The 12,109-nt window shown below is 46.6% G+C and overlaps 1 protein-coding gene across 1 annotated transcript in view; it reads right to left on the bottom strand.

The window, feature by feature from the left end:
- Positions 1–12,109, bottom strand: part of UBE2G2 (ubiquitin conjugating enzyme E2 G2) — a 262,047-nt gene that overhangs the window by 158,164 nt on the left and 91,774 nt on the right. The window contains exon 2 of the mRNA XM_069225715.1: positions 11,859–11,894. Coding sequence (XP_069081816.1) covers positions 11,859–11,894 — 36 coding nt within the window. The remainder of the gene's footprint in view (positions 1–11,858; positions 11,895–12,109) is intronic.

Raw genomic sequence — 12,109 nt, 5'->3', positions numbered from 1 at the left:
CATTGACTACATGAGCAAAACACACTCCAACCACAGTCTGCAACACATGGCCTTGAGCTGGGACTATCCCCTTCCCCCAATACCCTCATGGCACCTCCAGCACTCCAGCACTCCACACTCAATGACCCACCATTTTGAGCCTCCATACACAACTGCATACCCAAACACTTGCACGTCAACTCTGGCAGCTCCTCATCCCATCACATCAAATGGGATGCCTTTAAGGTGACCATACATGGTCACTGTCTAGCCAATGGCCTCAACATGCAAAAGCAGCTGGCCAGAGAGGTTACCAACATAGAGCAAGAGCTGCTTTGCCTCAAGGGACAGGAACAACTCACCCTGTCTGGGAGGGAGCAATTGGGTCGGAAGCACTGGGGGATCTCCTAGAGGGTGTACAATGCCTCAATTATGTGGCACACACTGTCCGAACACACTGTGACGAGGACGGTGCTCTGCTAGCCTGGTTAATCCACCAAGAACAGCTGTGCCACCCCATTATTGCCATCCACCTTGAATCTGGCGATTGCATGCACACTCAACAGGATATAGAAGGTCCATTCACTCGCTACCACACCATGCAATACCAGTCAATATCACAGGCCACACCAGCAGATCTTGCCTCCTTCCTGACCCCTGTGACGCTCCCCAGCACCACTTTGGAGCAACAGGAGGAACTCGATGGGAAAATCCATAATTAATCCATCTGCACATTAGCCTTGGGCAAGTCTCCTGGACCTGATGGCCTCCCACCCAGTTCTATTAAACATATGGGCTCCCCAGCTGAAGACAGTGTCCGACACAGCATTGACCAGTGCACACTTCCCACCTACATTGTGTGAGGCGCTCCTGGTATCTCTGTCAAAACTAGGCAGGGGCTCAGAGGACTTAGCCTCATATCGACCACTGGCCTTGCTAAACACTAACTATATAATATTGATCAAGATACTCGCTGGCCCCCATAGTCCCACAACTGGTAGACCCTGACCAAAACGTGTTTGTGCCCGCTAGGAACACCTCTCTGAACCTGCTGCGCTTCCTCAGAGTGCCTGAATATGCTCCGCCATAGTGGCCTCACTACCATGAATGGTACTTCACCTGCAGAAGTCCTTCGACTCGCTGGAGTGGCCCTACCTGTTTGAGGTGGTCCCCCGTTATGGCCCAGGTGCCCGTTTTATTTGCCTCATCATACTCTTCTACACTGGCCCCACCAACAGGATAAAGACTGGGATGTTCATCTGAGACCTGATCTTTGTACACAGAGGCACCTGCCAAGGCTGCCCGCTGTCTCCGCTCCTATTCTCCCTGGCAATGGAACCCAATGGAGTATGTTCTTTGTGCGCAGGGTTGCCAATGGTGGATCCAGTTAGGCGACGTGATTTTCTATCTCTGTAATATTGTTGCTGTCCCAGCAACCATAGCAAGCACGCTAGATCAAGTTCCATTAGTTTCTGGCCTAATAATCAAGTGAGCCAAGTCATGCTTTTTCCTGTTCTCGGTTACCACCCCGGGCAGCACCAAATTGCAGTGGCAGCCCACCACATTACACTATATGAGTATATGTGTATGGCACACCCCATCCAACTTACTGGACAGCAACCTGACCCAGGCCGTAACTTCTATATGTGTGTAAATGGTGTTCTGGTGCTCTTTACCACTTTCAGTGGCTGGCCGCGTTGCTCTCACCAAGATGGTGGTGCTGCCTCGCCTCCTATACTACTTCGCCAACTTGCCTCTTTACATTGCTAGGTCTTTATTTCGATCACTTGAACAACTCATTGGGACTTCATATGGTATGCCACGCAGCGCAGAGTCGCCCTCGCTAAACTTCACCTGCCAAATGATTAGAGCAGCCTAAGCGTCTCGACCTTTGAGCACTATTACTTGGCCTCCTAACTGCAATGAGTGGCCAGATGGCTGGCGGGCCGTCAGCTAGAAGACACAGACAATATCTGAAAGGATGCACTGAGGCAATATTCAGCAGGAGCCCACACTATATCATACTATACAATACATTCATGTCCTTGGAGGCGGCTGTCGTCTGATGAGATGGCTGGCCAGCTCCATGCCACTACACCTCTCACCCAGCTGTGCCACCATTGGGATGCAGACAACGGCAACCCCCTTACCAATAAAGACTGGCAGCAAACATTAGGATATCCTGCTCAGGTGTCCCGCAAAGCCCACTCTGCCTGACACAATACTATGTCCTACACAGAGTATGTCCCAAAAACAAGACACATTTTTATTTTCAATTTGATTCCTATAAATACATTTAGAGTTTTTAGAGGCCATGGAACCCATCAACTCCTTCGAGGTTAAAAAGCAATTGGGTCCTTCCAAGGTAGAAATGTTCTGGGCTCAGAGGAATTTCCACCCCCTTCTTTAATGCATACAATGGTATCTTATCTTGTCTCGAAAGTGCCCAGCATTCTTTTTTTAAACAAAACCTCATTCAGTCACTCCCTTAATGATTGATCTAACAATAATTTTCCTTAGGACACTTGAAAAAGACACACTGAAAAGCAGCTCATACAAGCCCTTGGTCTTGTTGAATTGTGATGTTAAGAGCTTCAGAAAAATAGTAGTAATTAATGTCAATTTCTGTTAGGGTTTGGATTGGACTGTGGGCCCTATCAAATATTTGGATATTAATCTTCCTTAACAAAGTAAGGACAATTATAATTTTTACTCTCCAGGCTTATTGGATATACTTGTTAAGGCTCTCTAAAGGTGTGGTGGCCTCAGGATATCCTGGTACGTAAGAATCAACTGCTAAAAAATGAACTTTATTCCACAGATGTTTTATTTTTTATGTAACTCAAACTTTCCTACTTTGGGTCCTCTTAACACCTTTAAGATATTATGTTTGAATTTTGAATTCTCTCTCTGTAATGGTTGGAAGCCAATTAAACTAAATTCTCCAATGTGACTAAGAGGAATGGATGGCGGCACAGATAGGTGCTGGAAGAGATGTGGACGAAAGAATACACACGCATATATATGGTGGTCATGTCCTCTTATCAAAATCTTCTGGATCAACATCATGAAGCATATTACTGATATAACAGGATTCCATCCCTCTAGACTCTTTAGTCTTATTTTTGGATATATATACTAGCAACAAGAGGAGCTATGCACTGTGGTTACAACTAGGATCTCTGATCAATTTATGCTTGTAGAAAGTAGACTATTGCAAATGTCTGAGAGTGCAATTACGGTGGGCTAAGATGTGGCATTTGAATGCAAATGACCATGTGACAGCTGTAGAACATGATAAACTTGTGAAGTACAACTGAATATAGGCTCATATCAAAACGTTTAAGAATCGAGAGGTTAGCAGACTGAGACTAGAGCTAAATCAATTAGAAGTATCCATAGATCAAGATTATTCGACTCAAGATCTTCATCTGGCTCTACGAATGTTGTACCAGGTTCCCCTAACATCCACTTGTACCCACTAAAGATTTTAATGTCTTACCTGACTTGATTTGTCTACCTGATGTAGAGCATAAAAGAGACCAATATTGTCACTTCTTAAGCATACATATGGCTTGTATTGTACAACTGCTGGATTTTCTTCCATCTAGCTTTGATTCTCAAGCTCTCTCATTTAGTTACTTTGAGGTGTTTGTCTTTTTTTATTTTCTGAGTTTCTTCCTTTATTCTCCTTTACATTATTTTCCTGTTAAGCACATTATTCTTCAATTACTACTTTTTGAAAAACAATAATATGGATAATTAATTAATGTGACATATCTTGCTTCAAAAAGAATCATGTACATTAAATGCCAATAAAGAGAATTTGGGGGGGGGGGGGAGAAATAGCTACTAGTGACACCCAGAGTGCTAAGCTGCCCTGAAACTTGCACGGTCAGCTGACAGGTGGCCATCAGGGGTCCAAGAAATTACAAAGTATTACACTACTGCGTTTGTTTGGCCACACATTTATGTTGAAACCACACCCTACTGTGAAAAAAACAAAATGGCCTGCAGACAGAACTGTGCAGTCTAGGAAAAATCACTTGTGCACCATTGTAACTGCAACCAGTGATTCACGTTCCTTTTCAAATAATCTGAATGGATTGGCATCTATGGAACATTCCAGGAAAGGTTACATACATTCCCTGTTCTTGGCAGACTATGAGAGTAGACACCTACAGGCTTTCCCAATAAGGGCCATCACATCCACCCATCAATGTGATATACTCATCTGCTTCTTCTCTCAAGTTGGGGTGCCCTCTGAAATTTAAATGGTACAAAGAATCAACTTTATGCCCATCCAGATGAAACACATGTAATAGCTACTACACATCAGGCATATCAAAACTTCCACTATCCCCAGGCAGATGGCTTTGTGGAAAAAATACAAAACCATCAAACTTGTTACACAAGGCCAATGGTCCTCATGGAAAGAACTGATATAAAATCCTAGCCCTGGTGCTCAGAAGCATACCCCATGCAGCACTAGGTTGAGCCCACTTGAACCATTTTCGGTGTACAGCCTAAAACCATTCAGGACATTGCAGAAAAAGAATGAGAATGAAAAGGAAGAATGCTATCGGTTCATTATGTTCCAACTCTCCAAGAAAGATTACTGTGCTGGTTTCCAAACCAGACTGAATTGCACTCTTCTGTACAAGCTTGTGAATATTTTATCTCCTTCGATGCATACCTCATGAATCAGTGGATGAATTAATCTAAAAGCAATAAAAACTCACCTTCCTTAGGACCACTGACCTTACTAAAGGTAATTGGTAGGTCCCCTTATGTCACTGTGATTGCTATAAACTGCTTTCAATACCCAGAGGGAAGTGGGTAGGTTGGAGGGTCAGTGGGAATAAAACGTTAGGCATTTTCTACCTGGGCGCTTGCTGCTATTGCAGGTTATTCAATACCATACTATGACCCATCTTAGTCAAATCAAAGGCGTACCTAAATAATACTACTGTGTAACTCATAGCTGGAACACCATCATAATCTAGAGGCTGTCCGGAGGACTTTGAGAGGAGCTAGGCTTACTGATAATGCCACAAATTGCATCCTAGCTCCATAAGAAGAGAGGTATTTGGATACCTCCTGGAAAATGGGGAGTTTGCTCAAAGAAGGAAAAAAATGAAGAACTTTGTACCAGATCCCCATACCCATCACAAAGAAACATGAAAGGGTTTTGTAGGTTTAGTTAACTATTTTTGGGTCTTTGTGCCCAATTCTACAGATCTAGGCCTCCCACTCTCAACGTTGCTATAGACATTTATCTTTAATAAGGCACAATGAGAGCAGAACAGAAAACTGCTGTAATGCCTTCAAGTTTGTACTTGCTTAGAACCAGTTTCTAGGTGTCTAGATTTCAGTAAGCAACTGTCTACTAATGGGCACTTCCTTGGTGGGGCTGGAGACCATGTTATCTGAGTTTGCTGAGAGGATTCATCCAGTTTCCTTAGCAGGAAGCTACTACCAAGTGAACAAGCCTTTGCCACTCTCAAGAAAAAGTGCCTAGCTTTAAAGTGGGATATGGGATTCTTCAGGTTTCATATGTTAGGACTGCATTTCACTATCTATATTGACCATACATTGCTCTCTTGATTATTAGTCCATAAAGTTATGAATCAGCAGGACCTTTGCTGGATCTTGGCTCTTCAACGGTTTTGATTTGATGGTTGACATTTACCTTCTTCTTGTTCCATTACCCAAATCTGTTCCTTATCAATCATCAGGGCTTGAAGCAGGGATCTGTGATAAAGTGCAGGAAAAGACAGGCGGGTGTATGTACTTCAAAACAGCGATCTGTGCTTGGTGCCAGCCAACTATGCGTAGCCTTCCATGTGACTGCATTTTACACTGCCTGTGTGATTGCAATGTCAAAAGTTTGTTAGGCTCCTAGGGCAGTGAGAGTACGTTAGGGAGGTAAATGAACATTCTGCTCTGGAGAGCCAGTATGAGGACAAGTTAACACACTGATGGTGGTAGAACAAACACATTCCACAGGGTATCCACGGAGTCCTCTGTCATGAAGGTCACACAGGGGAAGAGGGAGGCATGTTAAGCTTTCGCAGGAGGGTTGTGAGGGCCAATAAGATCTAAAGCCACGCATTGGGACTGACAGGGAGATGCAGGATGATGGGAGGATACATGCTTGATGAAAAAGTTACCTTGGGTGATGATATTTCTAGTAGATACATAATCTTTCTGCTGATTAATCATCTTATGACTATCCTTCCAGTTGTCAGACTGTGCCAGAGAAACTTTTCCCCAGCAGTAGCTGTACAGCACCACCAGGTGGCATCATGCAGCTTCAGCCCTGACGAACAACTTACTTACCTTCAGTAACACCTTATTTGGTAGAGACTATCAAGTCACAGATTCCTTACCATAGAATTATCCCCAGTCGTCAGACTGGATTTAGACATTTTTCATGAGCAGTAGGTGGCATTGCTCGGCTTCGCAAGGCATTGTCTGTGTCATCCGAGACAGAAGTGACATGAGCAGTGCCTATAGAGGCGTCACCCTTGAAAGTGGAATGTTGATAGGTTCGGGTGAAGAACCCTCTGCTGGTGCTGCAACAGGGGACCCTCCCAAAGGGGCAACCTGATCAAAGGGCCGATGGACATGCTCAATAGCTCGGCATACCAAACTCTCCAAGCCAAGTCTGGAGCCTCCAGGATGACTTGGGTCCAGTGATTCCTGATTTTCCTGAGAAACTGGGCAGGAGCAGTATTGGTGAAAAGCTGTACAGGAGACTGAAGCTCCATTCGAGATGAAACTTGTCTCCGAGCAAAAACCTCCTTGGAAACAATAGCACACAGAATTGCTGACATTGCACATTCTCGGCAGTGGCGAACAGATCTAACCAGGGCTCTCCCCACTGCTGAAAGACACCTTGCACTACTTCCAGTTGGAGGTGACATTTGTGAACCGCTAGGCATCTTTGGCTGAGTTCGTCCTCTCTGGTGCTCAGTGAGCCTGCCTGGTGTTGAACCACCAAGGAAATGCCCTGATGTTCCTGCCATATCCAGAGGCACAGGGCCTCCTAACGGACGGTCTACAATCCCACCCCTCCCTATTTGTTGCAGCACCACATGGCAGTGGTGTTTTCCATGAACACCTGCAGTAGCCTTCCCTTGATGGAGTGTAGAAGGGCTTTCAGAGCCAATCGGATCACACAGAGGTCTGACAGGTTAAAGTGGAGTCAGGATTCCGCTGAAAACCGGCATCCTCTGATCTTCACCTCACCCAGATCGCCGTCCCATCCAGCAGTAACGCATCTGTTACTACCGTCAGATCTGGTTAGGAAAGGGAGAGGAGTCTCCTGCCTACCCAATCACAGTCCATTAGCCACCAGTGCAGATCTTTTACAGTGCCCTCCGAGATCTGGACCATGTTGAAGAGATTCCCCTGATGCTGCCACCACTGGAACTTCAGGTCCCACTACATAGTCTGCATATATCAACGGGCAAACATCACTAGCAGGATGCAAGCAGCCATGAGGCCCAGCAGTCATGGAGTCAGTCTCACCAAAACCCAGGATAGAGACTGAAATTTTGGTATCATAGCCTGAATATCTTGGAGTCTTTGTTTGGGAGGGTAAGCCCGAAACTGCACTGTGTCCAGAACAGCTCTGATGAAAAGGGGCATCTGTGAAGGCATCAGGTGTGACTTTTGCACATTGATAGTGAACCCCAATGAGTGCAGGAGGTCCGCCGCAGTCTGCAGGTCGGAGATGACCACCTGGGGTGAGCCCACCTTCGACAGCCAGTCGTCGCGATATAGTAAGACTGGTACCCCTGACCTTTGTAGATGAGCTACAACCACAGCCATCACCTCGGTGAACACCAAGAAGTGCTGGTTAGGTCAAAAGGGAGCACAACAAACTGACGGTGCTCCTGGCCTACCATGAACTGGTTCAGGTAATGTCTTTGGGCAGGCAGGATGGGAATGTATGTGTTCTGCAAATTCAACGCTACCATCAAATCTTCCGGGTCCAAGGCAGGCAGAACCTGAGCGAACATGAGCATTCTGAATTTCTCCTTTTTCAGGAAGAAATTAAGGAGGGCGCAGGTCTAGGACAGGGTGAAGGCCTCTGCCCTTCTTGGGCAGCAAGAAAGTAGTGGGAATAACAACCACGACCTACTTTTGATGCCAGCACCCTCTCTATGACTCCCTAGCGGAGAAAAGAGATGTGACCCACTGTCTGCCTGTCGCAAGTGGGTGGCATGGGTTTAGGATTAGTTACAAAGGAGAGGGAGTAGCCCCTGCAGACAACCTAGAGAATCCATCAGTTAGATGTCATCAACCTCCAGTGGTGCAGGTGATGGCATATTCTGCCTCCTGCCTCCCACTGGATGCTCATGATGGTTGGAGAGCAAACTAATAAGGGTTGGTGGCTGCTGGGGGTGGTAGTGGACTGGCCTAACCTCTGGCTACTTGACTCAGGTCTGTGGGTACCCCGTTCTCTGCCACTCAGAGGCTGGGAAGTTTGGTTGCCCTGGTGGCTGAGCTGGTAGAGACATGTCTTGAAGCCCTTTCTGTGGCCACAAGAGGAGCGAAAGGTGGACTGTGACTGGTGAGGGACCATGGAAGGGCCCAAGGACCTGGCCATAGCTCTGCTGTCCTTTAAGCACTCTAGCACTGAGTATGCCTTGTTTCCAAAGAGATGGGAGTCATCAAAGGGCATGCCCATGAGCAAGGTCTGGACATCTTCCAAAAAAGGATTATCTCAACCAGGTGGCCACCGACGATTAAACCGCTCTGTCTAGTGAGGTGGTCGTATCAAGTCTGCAGCTTATGGCAAACTTATCTGTATCCCTCCCATCAGCAATAGCTCTGGCCTATTCTGACACTATAGGCTGCATCTGCACAACCGAGGCCCAGAGCGAATGGGAGTATAGGCCCAAAAGATACGCAGTGTTCACTCACCGCAGTGCCAGGTAGGTGGAAGAAAACATCTTGTTTCCCAAGGTATCCAGCCTCTTGGATTCAGTGCCCTGTGGAGTGGTAGGGAATGCCCCCGGTTTCACTCTAGAAGTGGAGGCTTGGACTACCAAGCTCTCTGGAGTGGGGCTGCCGGGTGAGGAAGTTGGGGACTCCTAGGGCAGGGCGAATGCGGCAGGCAACTGTGATATGCACAGGAGCCCCTGTACAGGCCTTGGACCACGCCTGAGTACTGCATCCACGAGGATTTCATTAAACGGGAGAAGCAGTTCGAAAAGGTGTAACTTCCAGCCAAAGTACCTCTGTCAAGATGTTCATCTTGACAGCCACGGAGGGCAGCTGAAGGTCCAGAATCTCAGCCAACCCCCTCACCACCATAGCAAATTAAGCTCCTGTCTTTGTAGGCATGGTAGGAGGAGAGACCAAGTCAATATCTGGCGAGGTGTCCATTCCACTGGCATCCACCAAATCCTCACACCAGGTGTTCTCAGTGACATCTTGGGGGTGGTATTCATCAGGGTCCAGTGACACAACCGGCTCCGTGTCGGAGTCAGGGATGAGTATGGGAGCACTGCAACTGGTAGGAAGCACCAGGGACGTTGTCACTGAGGCCGGGGCCAATGCCAGGGAAGGTCGCGGTGGCTCAACCATTGCTGCTCTGGATCCATTCATGGACCTAAGAGGCCCAACTGATGACAGGGGCGGACCTGCCAGTGGAAGACCATCAGGGGCCTCTACTGCAGTTGTGAGGCCCAAAGGTTCTCCAGCAGGTACGGGTTGTCCAAGTATGAGGTGCATGGTCTCATAAAATTCACAGAGTTGGTGGGGGTCGCTCAGGCTCCTGTTAAACTCAGGGAAGGGTGGAGAAGGCCCAGGCACAGGCTCAACCTCAGGCCCAGGCCTCAATTGCTGATGCTCCCTTGTCGCAAGGGATGACTTCGATGGCTGTGGCAAAGACATCTTTTTGTGCTTGTGAGACTTACCCGGACGACTTGGAGCTCAACAACGAGCGCTAGGAGTCGCTCCCCAACCTATCCAGGGACCTTCCTCTGGACCAGAATCAAGACTGTTGCAGCACAGCACGCTGAGCGATATGGAACTTGACGGACCATTTCCTGAAGGTCTTAGGATGCATGGGGGCGATAATCGACTCAGGTCTTGGTGTCACGGTCTTGCTCGAGGCATCAAAAGCAGATGAGGTATGGTTCCATCACCAATATTTGCCAGTGAGAGGCACCACAGGGCTTACAACCAGCCTTCCTCGCGGACATCTTGACAATGTCTCAAAAATCCTCCACAAAGGGTCAAAAAAAGGTCAGTCAAAAAGTGACTGGGTACCTCTCCTGCACACCTGCACTGACTGGTGCGGTAAGAAAAGAACTGACCTTAGCATGCTGGAATGGCACCAATATAGGCATCACGCATGTCACGGATGACGCAGAGGATGTCACACGGAGCAAAATGTTGCCACCTACTGGAGCACACTGGTTACTGCACCCAAAAACATTCTGGAACCATTCTAACGTCTGGAGATAATTCTAAGGTAAGGAATTTGCAGCTAGAAGTCTCTATCAGATTCCACCCACCATACATGACTACAAAGCCATAAGATAGGCACCAACCTGTCAGTTATTGTTTGCTAGACCTCGTCAATGTTCTTTCTATGTGCTTTTTCCAACCGAAATTCCTGCGCTTTCACCAGTGACTATGCCAAGTGCCAGTCTCCTTTCCCCCAAAGGCCTTAGGGTTCAAGTCTTGTCATAAGTGCAGCAAGTGGATGCATCAATCTGACCATCGTAAAATCTGCAAGTGGTGTCCTGGTTCAGACTGACACCACCACAAGCAACTTGTGCTCCCTGATGCACAAGGGAGCAAAAGGCAATTTATTTTTGGCTACGTCAGCACCAATACATGCAGGGCGTACCCCTATCTCTATTAAAAAGGATCCTGACAGAGAACAAGTTCCAAGACGTCTTCCTACAAAAAAAGCACTATAAGAACAAGAATTTCTCTTCTTTCCTGAGGAAGTGTTCCTGCTCAAAGACCATTGAGAGTCATGGTGCTTTCTTCTGATGCCAGGTTCTTACCCAGAGCCAATTCTGGAGGGCCTAAAGATGCAACAGGAATTCTGTGCTCTGTCAGCCGACATTGCAGAAGTGGAGTCCTTCCATCTGGCCATCATGGATGTCTTCAGGATGGCTCAGGGTGACTCTGGCACCATCTGGGCCCCTCCTCAAAAGGGAAGGCAGCTTCCTCTGTGGGCACAGAAACTTACCAGGATGGAGGAGTTTGTTGGATCTAGTTCCGATGCCATTAGCATGTCCTATAGGGATTATGACCATAAAGAATATGGTGATTCAGAGCCATGCCCAAAGACAGAATAAAGTCACTCAATTCAAGAATAAGGATATGTAAAGCCATACCTGCGCAGACATTGTTTTAGGGGGAAAAGTTACTTGTTTCAAACAATATTGCTGCATCTTAAAATTTTCATATGATGATGTGAATAATCTCATTGGTTGGGAAACTGAATCTTTTGTTTTTTTTCTTGCATGTGATGAACTATATATTGGGCTGTGCGTGGTTCCGGTCCCTTATGAATACCACTGTAACTAATTACCCATCTCGTGTATGCTTTAGGTGTGATTTTTAACTGATGATTTATTTCCCCGACACAATAACATTCACAGTAATTTCTGACTTTGCAAGGGGCTGCCTTAATGAGCGTGCAAAGGCTACAATAAATCACTTAGTCCGTCTACGAGCCTTAATCCTGCCCACGCAATAGGACTATTTTTTTTACCATTTTATGTCTCAGTCATAGACTGCGGTAGGTCGTCAAAGGCTATAAAAACGTTCAGATTTAAACCCCGCGAAGGAATCACAAATATGCATGCATTTTTCAGGAAACATGTTCTGTAACTTACCTGCCACTATCCCTTCCGGTGGGTTCAAAGTCAGTTCTGTTAGGAAAAACAGAAAAATGTATGAATTATTCTTCTCTCTTCAGTGCTAATAAGGAGAATGATTCATTCTAACATTTTTCAGAGCATGCGTGTTACTAAGGTAAAGAAGACAATGAGCTTCAAGCAATTTTCCAGTCAAGAGGTAATACAGGGCACAGTCCTGCCCTACTGGCAATGACATGGTAAATAACTGGAGTGAACATGGGGAGTGA

Source organism: Pleurodeles waltl, chromosome 3_1, assembly GCF_031143425.1.
Source record: "Pleurodeles waltl isolate 20211129_DDA chromosome 3_1, aPleWal1.hap1.20221129, whole genome shotgun sequence".
Classification (NCBI taxonomy): domain Eukaryota; kingdom Metazoa; phylum Chordata; class Amphibia; order Caudata; family Salamandridae; genus Pleurodeles; species Pleurodeles waltl.
The sequence above is the reverse complement of the archived record's forward strand: the minus strand, read 5'-3'. Positions and strand labels throughout refer to the sequence as shown.